Source organism: Cydia pomonella, chromosome 26, assembly GCF_033807575.1.
Source record: "Cydia pomonella isolate Wapato2018A chromosome 26, ilCydPomo1, whole genome shotgun sequence".
Lineage (NCBI taxonomy): Eukaryota > Metazoa > Arthropoda > Insecta > Lepidoptera > Tortricidae > Cydia > Cydia pomonella.
The window spans coordinates 9,326,138-9,343,815 of record NC_084728.1 but is presented as its reverse complement, the minus strand read 5'-3'; the positions used below and the strand labels follow the sequence as shown (position 1 = coordinate 9,343,815).

The 17,678-nt window shown below is 37.1% G+C and overlaps 1 protein-coding gene across 1 annotated transcript; it reads left to right on the top strand.

Annotated features, from left to right (window-relative positions):
- Window positions 1-14,983: 14,983 nt before the first annotated feature.
- On the top strand, window positions 14,984-16,312 carry LOC133532171 (3-oxoacyl-[acyl-carrier-protein] reductase FabG-like). Its single transcript, XM_061870722.1, has one exon. It carries the CDS (start codon window positions 15,384-15,386, stop codon window positions 16,149-16,151), a length of 768 nt encoding a protein of 255 aa, XP_061726706.1. The 5' UTR covers window positions 14,984-15,383; the 3' UTR covers window positions 16,152-16,312.
- The last annotated feature ends 1,366 nt before the right edge of the window (window positions 16,313-17,678 follow it).

The window sequence follows — 17,678 nt, the reverse complement described above, 5'->3', positions numbered from 1 at the left end:
CCGCATCTACACGTGGCCCATCCCTCAGTGCGTGCTCGAACGCGGTCAAGTGAGGACGTTCGTGCTGTGTATTATTTTGATAAAAAATGACGAGTATGTGGCCGCATCACGAAAGAATAAAGTTTTTAGAGTTATATCGGGGAGAAAGCGTAACATGGAACCCCAAACACAAAGACCATAACTATAGAAATAAGGTAGCAGGATATTTAAAAAAAAAGTTTTTATAACAAATAGTGCACGAATTAATTAGAGGATTAGGAAAATTACTTATACATTAAGCAGACATCTGTTTATACAGTACATTCACAATTTAAATAAATAAATATACCAATAATAAAAGAAATTAATATTAGATACCTACATATCTAAATATACATAAATAATATATACCTACACAGCGGCACATTAAGGAAGAGACAAGTAATTATTTTTAGTAGGGTTTCAAAGCTTTGAAGAGTTTATTGCACAAATTTAAATTGACTTAGGTGACAACCTGTGTGGCCTAGTGGGTAGTGACCCTGCCTATGAAGCCGATGGTCCCGGGTTCAAATCCTGGTAACGATATTTATTCGTGTGATGAGCATGGATATTCGTTCCGGAGTCATGGATGTCTTCTATGTATTTAAGTATTTATACATATGTATATAATATATATATCGTTGTCTAAGTACCCACAACACAAGCCTTATTGAGCTTTCCGTGGGACTTATTAGTCAATTTGTGTAATACTGTCCCATAATAAGTAGTTTATTGATTTATTTATTGCGATGGATAGATAACATCCACCATAATCTTCTACGTCATTTCTTTTTAATTACTTTATTATTGTGCAGATTAAGAAAAGGTTGGTACGTGGCGTATAAATAAATTGCTGCAGCGGCTAATGCTCCCACGTCCATCTTGGAAAACGAATAGATCGCAACTGAATGTTGCCATCGTGTAGTGGCGTGTCAGCCATCGCATGGCCATCTCGCTGGGCCAGCGCTGGACCATCGTGAAGAGGAGCCATTAAATGATTTCTTGAATCACGACAACGTATTGTAAATTTTGGCGTTAGGTATCTTGATTTATGTCAGCAATTACAAATCTCATAAAAGATTTTTTTTTTTATACTACGTCGGTGGCAAACAAGCATACGGCCTGCCTGATGGTAAGCAGTCTCCGTAGCCTATGTACGCCTGCAACTCCAGAGGAGTTACATGCGCGTTGCCGACCCTAACCCCACCCCCCTCGTTGAGCTCTGGCAACCTTACTCACCGGCAGGAACACAACACTATGAGTAGGGTCAAGTGTTATTTGGCTGCGGTTTTCTGTAAGGTGAAGGTACTTCCCCAGTTGGGTTCTGCTCTAGATCTGGAATGACATCTGCTGTGCTGTGCCCTACCACACAAGGCGAGATGACATTCACATTGCCCATACCTCTCTTTTGGACGTAGTTTAAGGACATACCCGGGTCCGGGTTGTTTGGTGAACTGGTTATATGGCATCGACTTCATTTCTGTAGTAGCCGTTACACGATTGATTAACTTTTATAACAGAGAAAATCGTATCAAAGATACCTCTTTTTAAACAGTTTCATTGTACAGGCAAATGAGACTGATTCGAGCCTCTAAATTTTCCTCGTGGATTAGTCTAAATGCACACTTCAATACTGTAGTTGTGATTTTTAACCGACTTCAAGATTTCAAAAGGAGGGGGAGGAGGAGTTTGTTACTTCATAACTCCGTCATTTCTGGACCGAATTCGAAAATTATTTTTTTGATTGAATCTATATATATACAGATTGGTCCCGTTTTGTCAAAACTCAGTTCTGATGATGGGATCCATGAGGAATCGAGGGAACTCCTCAAATGCTAAAGGCATACATATAGTGATTTTTGTATTTTCTTTTACAAATCAAGCATTTACATTTAAAAAAGGGACATTTGATGAAGTGGGACTGCTGATGATGATCAGAATAGAACTCTTCAACGACGCATAGTTCATGATTGGCAATTTGTCCTCTTCGCTGTGTTTGTTAAGTAAATTAGATTTTCAAGACATTTTTTTATATAATATAATAATCTTGCTTTCACCGGTCTCCCTCATTGAAGTCGGTTTTTTTTTTCTTAAAAATTATTCGATTAATTCATGTATTTTTACTCGCTATTACCCGTTTTGCCGCATACGACCTTATAGAATTAGCTAGCGCAAAAGCAAATTCACTACGCGCGAAGTCTCGGGATGAGCGCGGGTTTCGGGAAGCAAGCAAGCGCCGCATTTTTAGATTTTAATTTTTAACGATGCGTCACCTTAACATTTATTACAATAAATACTTAAATTTTGATTCTTAACTCAGAAATACGCGTTTTTCCAGAGGTAAGACCTAGCTAGATCGATTGTTCGCCCCACCGCCGAAAACCCCCATTTTCTGAGTAAGTACTGAGAGTTTGTGAGATCCCCGAAATATATAAGTATACATAAATTGCTCGTTTAAAGGCATAAATTATATCTGTGTCTCACGGATATTATGTTATATTTATTGTATGTCAAATTATAGTAAAGTTGGTTGAACTAATTTGTTTTACATTACATATGGTGCTACTTTACCGCACTAGTGCGAAAATTTTCATATTACGTTACTGTGTCGAACAGTTAAAGGGCCATATGTACTGTAAAACATTGTACGATACATATGGGAATAGGTAATTCGCAACTCGTTTCGATTTAAAACACTCCCTTCGGTCGTGTTTTAATTTATCGCCACTCGTTTCGAATTTCCTATTTTTCGCACTTGTATCGTAATGTACTATTCTTAAGCAAGGTTTAGACTAGCAAGAACTTGCATGCAATTTTCATTACATTGCGGTATCCGATCAAAGTTACGAATGCAGTTTACCTTAGTAGTCGGCAATGTAACGTAACTTGCAAGCAAGTTCTTGCTAGTCTACGCCTTGCTTTAAACGATTTATCTTTTAGATCATCTCCACTTAATGCACGAGTATTTTTAATAACAACAAATTGAGTTAAACCACCATAGCTCCCTTAATAAAAATAAAACTAATGGCTCCTTAATTGATCTTAAGGACCCTTATAATGTTTATGTTTTTGACATGACATATTTGAGTACTTTTTATCAGAAGCTAAAATAAACCTTATGTATAACGTGTTAAGGTTTTGTATTAAATGTAATAAGGATATTGTTTATTGCAATCTTCTTAAATTTAATTTTAGGGGTATTTAATATATAGTATTATACATAAGGATATTTCCGGTAAAATACATAAATTACATGAAATGAAAAATACGACAATACACACTTAACACATTGAGTGCCGGGAACCCGTTTGGCAGGCGATCTGTTCGTGGTCGCTTTCCTCTACAAAGCGGGAAAACGGCTACGAGTATAGCGCTACGAAAACTTTGACAGTGAATGCGTTAAGTCTAGGTGTGCGTCAATTATATTTATTTGTTATAATTTGTTATAATAACGGTCAGATGCAGAAGGCGGTGATCTTGGACACGGCGCGGATAGTCCGCCGGTTCCTCTCTCTGCGGCCCTGACCACCGGCAGCTCGGGCCCTGCCCCGCTGCTGGCGGCACCCTAGGTTAGGTTTTATATTGTGTTTATACAGGGTGACCTTAGCCATTGGACAGAACCCTGAAATCCCACGTAGGGTTACTCCTCAGGAATGCTTTTACGTTAATATTCTTTTAATTAGAACAAAAGATAAAAAAAATAAAGTTTTCGAACAAAAGTTATTTGCAATAATCGACAACAAAAAGACATACTGTGTTAATCTTTGGCAGTGTTTTTGACAATTTGTTCTAAATATTTGATAATGATGACATTTTTCAAAAGTCAGAAGCTTATTAGTGTCATAAATAAAAAAGATAATAAAAAAGGTTGAAGAAGGTTCCATACTATTCTTTGAGGATATTACCTTAGGAGCTACTAACATATACAGGCTGCTCCAAAGTAAAAAATGGTAATTTGTTAATTTCTTCGAAACCGCTACACCGGTTATTATGATACTTTGTACACTGGTTCTAAATACCCTAATGCATATGTATATTTCGGCTTTGTCCAATGGCTAGGGACACACTGTATAAATTTTATAAGTATTGCTTTTTAAGTGTTTTTATATTCATATTCTAAAAAACCTAAACTAAGACCCGAAATGGATAAAGATAATAATAAAATTCTTTATTGTGCATTACTAAAGAAAAGTTCATAATACAAACAAAGACAGGACTGAATGAGTTGTTCACAACAGGCGGATTAATCGCTATAAAGCGATTTCTATATGATGACATTTGAAACATAAATATTATAATTTGACGACCGGTTTGGCCTAGTGGGTAGTGACCCTGCCTACGAAGCTGATGGTCCCAGGTTCAAATCCTGGTAAGGGCATTTATTCGTGTGATGAGCATGAATATTTGTTCCTGAGTCATGGGTGTTTTCTATGTATTTAAGTATTTATAAATATATTTATATATTATATGTATCGTTGTCTAAGTACCCTGAACACAAGCCTTATTGAGCTTACTGTGGGACTTAGTCAATTTGTGTAATAATGTCCTATAATATTTATTTTTTTATTTATAATGAGAATAATATTAAATACCCACATTAAAATGAAAACTAAACTAGCGATAAAATACAAATACTTAAAAATAAAACTAATATTAAATAAAACTAAAACTAAAAGATATAGATATAAAAAAAGGAGTAATCATAATGTTATTCTATATATTTAATTTCTTATAATCAATCCATCCAATAAAGTTTTTTTTACATAATTTAAACAAATGCCAATAAAGAAGTACAAAAAATAAATTCGATATCATAATAAAAATCAAAAACAGGAAAAAATAAATTTACTTAAGTAAATTATTTGGGATTTATTCCGCCATTTATATATTTTTCTTTATTTGTGCATTATGGCAAGTGTGTTCCCACAAAAGCTTAAATAAATTTACTGAATATTAAATACAAATATTGGGTCATTACCTATGAAATTGGCGTTTTTGTTCATAAGTATTAGTCATATCATAGTTTATTTATTTTAATAGTAACTTCGAAGTACTCCGTAAGTAAACAGCTCTTTTCATGTGCTGCCGGCTCGAGTATTTAAATGACTTATATTTTTCTGACGGGACAGATTTTTAAAAAATTTGAGATAGCAAATGTGCCTTAAAAATGTCTCAGATTACTGGCAAAAATTTGTTTGGTTTGAAAATGCCATCACAAAATAATCCGCAAAATTCGTTGTATGAAAAATCGAATTTCGTTAAAGTTCTCCATACAAAACGCCAATTTCATAGGTCATGATGTAATACTTAAAATCGATGCAAACTTAACACAGACAGACTTTATCTAAATGCGTGTATCTGGTAGCACTTTTGTAGCCGCACTTCACGTCAAGCACCTTAAAAAACCTTTTACACTGTTTTACATTTATTGCCCTAACACTAAAAACACGCTTGGGAAAGTTTTTTGCGAGGTTGAACTTTGAACGGGTTAAATTTCAAATACCATGTAAGTTAAACTGCCGGTGAATAAGGGTTACTATTTGCTCTAACAGGGTTTGGAGTAACGCAGTAGTCAAAACACGCGTTTTTTTTTTATATACTACGTCGGTGGCAAACAAACATACGGCCCGCCTGATGGTAAGCAGCCTCCGTAGCCTATGTACGCCTGCAACTCCAGAGGAATTACATGCGCGTTGCCGACCCTAAACCCGCCTCCCCTCATTGAGCTCTGGCAACCTTACTCACCGGCAGGAACACAACACTATGAGTAGGGTCTAGTGTTATTTGGCTGCTGTTTTCTATAAGGTACTTCCCCAGTTGGGCTCTGTTCTAGATCTGGAATGACATCCACTGGCTGTGCCCTACCACACAAAGCGAGATGACATTCACAATGCCCATACCTCTCTTTTGGACGTAGTTTAAGGACGTACCCGGGTCCAAAACAAGAACATTCAAAAACGTTATTGTAAACATCGACAATGTATCGTGATCGTAATACGACAGAAAAGGTTGATTGGGGGGGGGGGGGTTATTTTTTTTACTAATATACTTTTATCTCAAAATACAATGCTATTCGGCTTGTTCTCATAGTGTTGTGTTCCTGCCGGTGAGTAAGGTTGCCAGAGCTCAACGAGGGGGGTGGGGTTAGGGTCGGCAACGCGCATGTAACTCCTCTGGAGTTGCAGGTGTACATAGGCTACGGAGACTGCTTACCATCAGGCAGGCCGTATGCTTGTTTGCCACCGACGTAGTATTAAAAAAAAATAGATTTTGGTGTTATTGGGGTTCTTTTTAGATTTAGGTATATTTCAAATACACGTACGTTTATATCATTACTTTTTACAGCAATTATAGGTACAAATATTAGGTAGGTAAGTAGTCCATCTTAGGTACGAAGTGTAGGTAAGTATTTATCTCGACAATGTGCAACAATTTGATTGTGTAAGTAATGAAAAAGGTGCGGGTACAGCTTGCTGGATTTAAACCCGCCCTTGGTCAGGTAATTGAAGAGGTACCGGTATTATTTAGCGAATTATACAATTGACATAAAAAATGAGAACATTTAGTAGGTAACAAGATTTTTTACGGGGTAGTTAATACTGGAACAAAATAATAAATAACATGTGTTTCATGAAGTTAGTTTTTAACTTTCAAGAGAGGTATGGGCATTGTGAATGTCATCTCGCTTTGTGTGGTAGGGCACAGCACAGCGGATGTCATTCCAGATCTAGAGCAGAGCCCAACTGGGGAAGTACCTCCACCTTACAGAAAACCGCAGCCAAATAACACTTGACCCTACTCATAGTGTTGTGTTCCTGCCGGTGAGTAAGGTTGCCAGAGCTCAACGAGGGGGGTGGGGTTAGGGTCGGCAACGCGCATGTAACTCGTCTGGAGTTGCAGGTGTACATAGGCTACGGAGACTGCTTACCATCAGGCAGGCCGTATGCTTGTTTGCCACCGACGTAGTATAAAAAAAAAAAATATAACTAAAAGCTAACTTTATGAACGAATCTCTCACCGTGCTGATATTTGACCGAAGTGTTAGCGAAGGTCTCCATTTTGACTCGGGCAAACTGCTTTCGTATGTTCTCCTTTAAAGGTCGCAATTTTGTGATCAAGTTCAATAGATAAAAATTTTTTTCTTTATACTTTATATACTTTATGCGCTTACCTTGTGACGAACATGTTGCTTTTAGTCGCATCTGGGCAAGCGAGAGATGTACACGTGATGACCGAAAGAGAAAGAGAAAAGTGTATAACAACGAGTATGACAAAGATGAATTGAATGCGAAAATTAATCAAAAATAACAGATTTCTTCGTAGGTATACAAATAAATATGGATATATTTATTGTGCTCCTTATGTATGAGTATAACCTATCTATAGTTCTATAATGTCATTGGATGAGACTTAGAATTCTATCTACATTTATATTATAAGTAATATTTTACACCCCTAGCTGTCTGGGCCGGTATCGGCGCCTTTCTCCCTGAGTGCACCCTGAATACTCTGTGCTGATTACCCCCGGCCCTACTGGTGGATCTCGATGGGAACTCACTTGATATTAGACGGTTTTCTCGTTGAATTTGAATCTGAAGAAATATTTTAATTTTATTATATTTCCACGCAGAAACGTGATTACTAAAGCGGAGCGTAGCAGAGCGGAGCGGAGCAGAATGCTCCATTTCGCTCTGCTCCACTCCGCTTCAAACTACCGCTCTGTTCTGCTACGCTGCGCTTCGTACCAATAAATAATATTTACACCCCTAGCTGTCTGGGCCGGTATCGGAGCCTTTCTCCCTGAATGCACCTTGAATACTGTACTCTGATTATCCCGGCCCTACCATTATAGCGGCTCTCTATGGGAACTCACTCGATATTAGGCGGTCTTCTCATTGAATTAGAATGCGGACCCAAATACCGATCCGCTTCACACTTTGAATCACGTTGAATGATTTTAAATTTACTTTTAAGAAATATTTTTATTTTATTATATTTCCACGCAGAAACGTGATTAACTTATGTTTAAACTTATGTTTTTGGAGGGCTTTTTAATACTAGCTTTTTTAGCTCACCCAATACTCTCAAAGTAATAAACCGTAAGAACGTAGCATTTCTAATGACAGTAAGGGTCTATAACTCTGTATCTTTAGGTATTTAAATACAAGTAAACAAACAATTTGTACATTTTCGGGTAGTTATAACTTTTATTGGTTCACCAACCAAATACAAAACCGCCTAGATCTGTCACTGAACGACCTGACTCTAACCTACATTTTTTGATCATATAATGTTTTCATCTACCCTGAACTGGCTTAAGGAGCCATTTGAGGGTAGATTTTGTTTACTTTTATTTTAATACCTAAAGATAGGTACACAGTTATAGTTAAGGAAGTCTACGCCATTTTAGTCAATTTATGAACTGAAACAGATCAGTATTTTGTTAAGTTTTTTCCGTAGCTAATCCAGTTTCAGTTAGTGCTTCAACTTTTTCTTCATCTTCCTCGCGTTGTCCAGACATTTTGCCACGGCTCATGGGAGCCTGGGGTCCGCTTGACAACTAATTTTTACGAAAGCAACTGCCATCTGTCCTTCCAACCCAGAGGGTAAACTAGGCCTTGTTGGGATTAGTCCGGTTTCCTCACGATGTTTTCCTTCACCGAAAAGCGACTGGTAAATATCAAATTATAAATATTTCGTACATAAGTTCCGAAAAACTCATTGGTACGAGCCGATGTTTGAACCCGCGACCTTCGGATTGCAAGCCACATGCTCTTACCACCAGCGCTTCTAGTTAGTGCTTCAACTCAAATTGAAAATTTGCAACTAGGATAAGCGTACATTAACATAACTAAATAGCTTATAACTAACAGTTTAACTAGTTGTAGTAAAAAACGTTAATACACCAAAGTACATAACAAATAGAGAATACAATAAAAGTGTACAAAGACGAACCCCTTAAGGGATCTCTTCCAGCTAACCAGTTTTGACTGGAACCTATACCTGTTTCAATTAATTGCCATCTTCGTATATGGTCCTAGGCGGCCTTATGAACAAACACAAATAAAATTCCATCGAGAACAAATAGTAACTCTTCTGTAATACCCACTTCACCTCTGACGTATAATTAGCCCAAAATTACCTGAAAAGGTACATCGATTTTTCGGATTAAAATCTGAAAGCTCACAATTTCGTTTATAAATTATAATAGCACGTCGTACTCAGATTTCAATGGGCTATTTAACGATTAACAGCCAGATTCGAACTTTCATATACTGACGTGATGAATAAAAAGCGACGTTTTTGGTTAAAGAAACGTCACTTTTGACACTGACATATCTAATCCCTGTCGTATCTCTGGCAAATGTTTGAAGTAGTAATTTGCTCTGGATATGATATTTTTGTTTGAAAAAAACGTCACGTTTGATACTGACATATCCGATCGATTTCGTATTTAGAGCAAATTTTTGAATTTTTTTTGTTAGCCTTCTTGAGTATCCTACTGCTAGGCAAAGACCTCCTCTCGTTTTCTCCACTCGACTCTGTCATTGACATTTTCCCACCATTTTGGATAGAATGCGTTCAAGTCTCGCCATCTCCTTTTCAGTCTGCCTGCACCTCGTCCTGCACTGTCTATGGTGTTCCGTGGGTCCCACTCAGTAATCATTTTGGCCCACCTTTTGTGAGTGCATGCGGCAGACATGCCTTGTGACAGATCATTTTGAGCGCAAATTATAGAGATATATTACTACTCTTCTTCCTCACGTTGTCCCGGCATATTGCCACGGCTGATGGCCTGGGGTCTGCTTGACAACTAATCCCAAGATTGGGCATACGTACTAGTTTTTACGAAAGCGACTGCCATCTGACCTTTCAACCCAGAGGGTAAACTAGGCCTTGTTGGGATTAGTCCGGTTTCCTCACGATGTTTTCCTTCACTGAAAAGCGACTGGTAAATATCAAATGATATTTCGTACATAAGTTCCGAAAATCTCATTTTTACGAGCCGGGTTTTGAACCTCCGGATTGAAAGTCGCACGCTCTTACCGCTAGGCCACCAGCTCATTTTTAGAGAGATATATTACTACATATTTAGAAAATAATTCCCGGGTGGCACATACTTAAGCAGCGCGGTTTCATCCGCTACTATTGATGTTAGCTGTTCTATCCAGGTTTCATATAAATCCCTGGTTCATATGTAAAGGTATTTTGAAAGCCGATTCAAGGGGAGTCCCCCTCAGAAAATATTATGAAAAGATTCGTCGACGGTATTCACAAGAATTGACGTAAGGATTATACTTATTTGGGGGAATATAATTAAGCCCTTGAGTTTGATTGGTGATTTATATTTTCAAGAAAAGATTTTGAAGTAGGTAGGTATATAGAAACAATAATCTTTAGGTAAATAAATAGAGTAAGTAAGTACGTAATGAGCAGCCTAACTTAGAGATATATAATAATTCAGCCTATATACGTCCCACTGCTAGGTACAGGCCTCTTCTCATGCACAAGTGAGCTTGGGCTATTGTCCCCGACATCACATAATTATACCTTTAAATTTCTTCGCGGATGTATGCAGGTTATCTCACGATGTTTTCCTTCGCCGGAAAGCTAGTGGTGAATATCAAAGGATATTCCGTACGTAAGTTCCGAAAAACTCATTGGTACGAGCCAGGATTTGAACCCGCTACCTCCAGATTGAAAGTCAGATATCCACTAGGCCACCACCGCTTCCGTTTTTTCCTTTTGTTCATTCGTCCACCTTCATTTCTAATACCTTATTTATTTAGTTGTGGTTTTACATGTATGTAAAATTTATAATTGTTGGTGCAATAAAGAATATTTACTTACTTACATTTCACGTCACATGACTTTTTTCCCTCCGCGTCACATGCCTGTACCACGTTAGGCAATATGATCTTAGCTACTCAGTCCTTCTCCTTCCTCTTACATATTCATTCCTTATTTTATCCATGCTAGTCACGCCACATATCACAATATTCTCATCTCCACCATATGCAATCTCTTTTCATACGTCAGTCCGTCACCTTTAGGGCCCAACACTCTGATTCATACATGACGACAGGACTTATGATGGTTTTATAAATTTTACTCTTCAGTCGAGTCGCATTGAGTCACAAAAAAGCGGTGGTGGCGGTAAGAGTGTGCGATGTTCAATCCGGAGGTCACGGGTTCATAACCCGGCTTATACCGCGCTTATGTGAGAAATATCATTTCAGCCGCTTTTCGGTGAAATAAAACATCGAGAGAAAACCGGACTAATCACAATAAGGCCTACTTTACCCTCTGGGTTGGAAGGTCAGATGGCAATCGCTGTTCTAAAAACTAGTGCTCCACCAATTCTCGGGATTAGTTGCCAAGCGGACCCCAGGCTCCCGTGAGCCGTGGCTAAAAGCCGGGACAACGAGAGGAAGATGATATGTCGAAGGGGCATCCACGCGTGACAAATGGTTCCCATGATCTGTCGCCATTTCACCCCCGGTTTTTCACGTCATGGTCAATATCATCATCACACAGTATGTAAGGAGTTAGTTCATAAGTAAGTAATAATATATGCAACCTTGCTGTTTTTGTAGCTATAAATTACGTTATTATTTAAAAAAAACTTTAGTCTTTTATCGATATTCACTTGTTTAAACTCCTTCAACTTTCCGCGCCACATGGCGACCCTGCTCTCCACACTACAAGCCAAGTTTCACACAGACTCACATATAAACTTTATGTGGGTCTGGGGGATGGTTGGGCCCCTCTAATTGGTCTGCCTACTTACAAAATGTAATACTTAGACATTTTTGTACTTAGGTACTAAAATAATAAATCTAAAATCCAACAGCTTTTAAATGATCAATTAAACAGCGAACAACCATTAATATGAAATACTAAGTGTCTAAGTGAAGAACCCGCAAAATTACCTTACCCTTTTAACATAGGAATAAGTAATGGGATTTTTGACTAGACTAGACAGTTTTATAGGTTTTAAATGAGACCTAGACTTTGTCTGGGACTGATTAGTTGGAAAACATTGAAGCTATTAATTTGTGGAATTATTAGGTGATTAATGAGGCAGTGAGGACATAAAGGAAATGTAAGAAATATATATGTTTTCGGTGGTTTCAGGAATCACATCACACGATAAAAGTAGCACCTCCCACAACCTTTCTGCTGACTGACAGAGAATGCCTCATGGCATTTAGTCCGCCTTTTGTACTGTAAGATTTTCTTTTTTGGTAATAAAGGTTCTTTCTTCCTCGCGTTGTCCCGGCATTTTACCACGGCTCATGGGAGCCTGGGGTCTGCTTGGCAACTAATCCCAAGAATTGGCGTAGGCACTAGTTTTTATGAAAGCGACTGCCATCTGACCTTTCAACCCAGAGGGTGAACTAGGCCTTATTGGGATTAGTCCGGTTTCCTCGTGATGTTTTCCTTCACCGAAAAGCGACTGGTGAATATCAAATGATATTTCGTACATAAGTTCCGAAAGACTCATTGGTATGAGCCGGGGTTTGAACCTGCGACCTCCGTATTGCAAGTCGCACGCTCTTACCGCTAGGCCACCAGCGCTTCTTTTGTAATAAAGGTTAAATAAATAAAATCAGCCATAAAATCGAAGTTGTTTTTACTACGTCGGTAGGAAACAAGCTTACAGCCCGCCTAATGGTAAACGGTCACCGTTCCAGCACCACTGGATGAAATAACATGTCCGGTGACAGCGGGCAATCTAGACTGCGCATTTAGGATTGTAAATTATTTTTTGTTTTTGTTTTAGCCTTAAGTAATACTATCATTTTTTTATTGTTTTTGTTACACTGTTACTAACCAAGATATGGATACCTAATGTGTCTGAAATAAAGTTTTCAATTCAATTCAAAACCCTATGGACGCTTGCAACTCCAGAGCCCCTGACACTCCTAACCCTCGCTAAGCTCTGGCTTTACTCACCGGCAGGAACACAACACTATGAGTAGGGTCTAGTGTTATTTGGCTGCGGTTTTCTGTAAGGCGGAGGTACTTCCCCAGTTGGGCTCTGCTCTAGATCTGGAATGACATCCGCTGTGCTGTGCCCTACCACACAAAGCGAGATGACATTCATAGTGCCCATACCTCTCTTTTGGACGTAGTTTAGGACATACCCGAGTCTATATCTCGGATATCATCACCTAAAATGTATGTTGAGATGGTTTGGACACGTGGAAAGAATGAGTGAAGGAAGGTTAACAAAGAGAGTGTATAAGGGAGAAGTAGAAGAGGGAGCTGGAAGGGGTAGACCTCGGCGGACTTTCTCTGATCAAATCGGGGAAATCCTGAAAAAAGGCCAGGTCAAGAGCACCCTAAACCGACGAGCGTGTATGAGGAATGTCATGAAAGTGAAGGAAGCGAAAGAGGTATGTCAGGATCGTAGCAAGTGGAAATCCGTGGTCTCTGCCTACCCCTTCGGGAAATAGGCGTGATTATATGTATGTATGTATGTATGTAAAATGTGTGTATTATATTATTCAAATAAGATCAATATCATCAATATCTGTGCCGCTATGTTTTGCTTTTTGGATTATTTTACTTTGAAGAAACTTACAGCTCCTCGAAAATTGCATAAACGGCTCAATTGAGTTGGCTGCAAAAAAGGCGCTGTATACAAATATGACAACAAATATCCAAAAAATCTCTTGCAGTTTCTAAAATTTCATAATGATCGGTTGCGTTTTGGAGGAGTAAACAGTCGGGAGCGAAGTTTTTTTCGTCGGAATTGTAGTCCGACCTGCAGTTGTCCTAATCGCACACACGCACTCCCGCCTATCAAAGCGCGACAGAAACATAGCTTCAAAAATTCGAGATTTGAAAAGTTGCTCAGCTACGGAATTGTTCTTAAGGGGTCGACAACCTTTTATCTCCTATCTATAAGGTTTTATCTGAAAGGTTATATGTCTACCCCCATAGAATGTCCCCGATAGTGACGTCAAGGATGGGAACTCATTACGCGCCCTCACGAGCTAATAGTCATAAATAAATCCCTAACAACCAAAATCAATATCCGGAGGGGGATGGGGTGGTTTGTTCCACTTGAAACTCGATTGACTAATTATTTTCCATACAAATAAATACACCCAAGGCCAAAAGTATGGAAACAAGATTGTTTTCTTTAATATCTCATGTTTCTGTCTTTGTTTTATAACTGTTACCTAAAATTTACATTAAGCAACCACAAAAGGTTAAAAATACTCGCTAAATATCAAAACATCCTAAAATATTGTCAAAAACATAAAAAATAAATTAGGAAAGCGTAACATACTCGTAATTATACCATTTTAATTGCTTTGAAAAATGTTGAACTGGCAAATATCATAGCCAGCATCATGTTCTTCTATTATATTTACCATTTTGTTTCTAATGAGTAGTATATATTACATCGCTTAAAAAATCACACTTTTCTATTAAAATATAAGCTTGTTTCCATACTTTTGGCCTTGGGAGTAAATTGTTGAGTTTGGTTTTATGTTTGAAAAGTGCTAGAAAAAGTAAAACTTACTGTAAGTCGACTAAAAAAACCTGATGTATGATAGTAAGGTTACGTGTTTTTTTTTAATATAATTTATTTAAACTTTATTGCACAAAAGAAAACTTATCGTACAAAAGGCGGACTTAATCAAAAAGGCATTCTCTACCAATCAACCTTAAGGTAAAGCAGAGAAATTGTGGGCGCTGCTATTGCTATTACTAGGTACTATTAACAAAACAACACAAAAGCTTACCTCAGATTCAACATAAATAAGCAAAAAAAATGCATATATACATAATACAAATATTATAATCATAATCAGAATCATTTATTTGTTTACAGACAACAATGGTCCTTCCAAATGTACATTATATTAGGTACACACAATACAAATATATTAACATAAGATTATAATACACATTACAATAAAAAAGTAATTAAAACTTATAAATTACAATAAAATACGCGTTTATAATAAAATAGACTTATTTGATATCATTTTAATTATTGTCAGAATGACCTGAGTGAATGTGAGATGTCGGACATTTACAGTTACGATAAGTATACATGAAAGAGGCTTAGCAAATAGGTAATAAAAGAGGTAATATATTTTATGACATTACGTTCTCAATACGTCCTGATAAGACATACATAACTCTAAGTATAATTACATTTGTATATCAAAATAAACATAATAGATACCATCCTTGTTGTAATGACGCTTATCATTTTTATTTATAAGATAAATTAGATAACTAACAATCGCAAATTCCCAAGATAATATGTAGCTCATATTCATTTAACGGTTCGCACCGTACGCACTGACTATTAATAATTAAATAAAAATATAACAATGTTCAACAACAAAGTAGTGATAGTAACGGGTGCAAGCTCAGGTATTGGAGCAGCAGTGGCGCTACTTTTTGCCAAAGAAGGTGCCAATGTAGCAATTGTTGCCAGAAATCATGCTAAACTTACCGACATTGGGAAGAAAATCGAAGCAACAGGCATGAAACCAGTCATCATCCAAGCTGATATCTCCAACGATTCTGAAGCTGCAACTGTCATCTCAAAAACCATCGACAATTTTGGAAAGCTGGATATACTTGTCAACAATGCTGGCATTAGTTCACCAGGATCTATTATGAACGGCAAAATTTTAGAAGCGTACGATGAAGTAATGAAGACTAATGTCCGAGCTGTGATCCATCTTACAAGCGTAGCTACTCCGTATTTAGCTAAGACTAAAGGAAATATAATAAATATTTCAAGCGCAGCAGCATTTAGACCAAGCAAAGAACCAACGAGCTCACCATATTACATATCAAAAGCAGCTTTAGATCATTTTTCAAGATGCGCAGCTTTAGAATTAGCTTCGCAAGGAATCAGAGTGAATACAGTAAATCCTGGACCAGTAGACAACGATTTTTTTACTAACAACGGTGGGGAAAATAGTCGTAAAAGTGATATTAAAAAAATTATGCAAGAATTTACTGCTCTTGGTTATCTTTCCACGAATGAAGAGATAGGAGATGTGATATTGTTTTTAGCTAGTGATAAAGCTAAAAGTGTTACTGGATCTAGCTATTCTATTGATAACGGTATTCTTTTAAAGTATTAATTAAATGCAAATATAAACAGTGCAAAAAAGTTAGGGAACAAATATTATAAAATATTGTGTGTAATAATTTAACTTACATATAACAAGTATGTTGACGTAAACTGTAAATTTATATATGGTAGGAAAAAAACGATAAAAAATGGAAGTGACAATATAGGTTACCTACGTTTCTTTATTCCATCTTGGTTACTGGAAATTCTTGCTTATAGCCTAATCCATGACTGTTAGAGGGGGTCCAAAATGCCCTGAAAATTTTCGAGAGGGTGAAAGCTGTCCCTATTTTGTGTTTTTTACTCCATTTGGCGGAGGTACTATAATGTTCTCAGATACAAATTGGTTTGGTATTTATTTGTGATGTGCAATAAAGTATTTTTCTCAAACATGCAATAAAATGTTGACATGACTTACTTCAAATTAGGTCCGGAAATACTACGTATCCGGTGCGATGAGTAAACGTATTTCATATACCCTTACACATCTAGGCTTGTAAAGCAACCTTCTTTTGTTTTTTAACGGCAAATTGTGACACAACATCTTGAGATTCAACCATCAAATAATAGTAAATTCGGAATTTGTTTTTTACAGTTTGTTTGCAGTGTTTAGTGTAATATTTGTAATTATATTAGCATTAGTAATAGTTCATTACTATAGAGGCCGGGAAAGGAAGGATTACAGGCCAAGTAGATATAAATATTATAAATACAGGGATACGCGGCCGGCAACTCCGTTTCTCACCGAGATTTGTATAGTGCTTTTCTCAAACTTGCAATAAAAAATATAATGTAGTCAAATTGTTTTATTCGTAGGTACAGCTAAAAACAAATTACGAATCTACTACTATTTGGTGGTTGAATACCAAGACGTTGTGTCACGTCACAATTCGATGTTTAAAAACAAAAGAAGGTTGTTTTACAGACCTAGGTGTGTAAGGCTGTATGAAATTCCTTCACATATCATCTTCACTCATCGCACCTGATAATTATGTAGTATTTCCGGACCTAATTTGAAGTAAGTCATGTCAACATTTCATTGCAAGTTTGAGAAAAAATAATTAATTCGGTGTTTATCCGGGCACAAGCGGAGCCCACCCTCTCAGCCGGGATGTCGCCCGGTGTCATTTACCTGTCCTCATTAAGCCTGCTTATGTATACTTATATATATATAATACTTAACGTAGCTCGTTGATAAGATATTATGTTTACATTTGAAATTTTCTTCCTGTTTGCGAAGAGATATATTTTACATGTCTCACAAAAAGAAAGGTTAATGATTCTCTCTGTATGAAAGTATTATATATTTTGTACATATCGGTAGTATATACGGGTGTAGACTGTAACAGGCAAAAAATTAAACTGTAAGCTATACTCTTCAAACTGACCAACATTCGATCAGCGACTTTTAAAATAATTTGTGTTTTGATTTTTAGCACATTTAAAATTTTTATTCTAAGACGCAATGTATTGCAAATTTTGTTACGTTGTAGCATACATTGCAAAAAAAAATATTTTTATTAAAAATAGGAACTTT

Coding starts and splice junctions, on each gene's coding strand:
- LOC133532171 (XM_061870722.1), top strand. CDS start 15,384: ATGTTCAACAACAAAGTAGTGATAGTAACGGGTGCAAGCTCAGGTATT.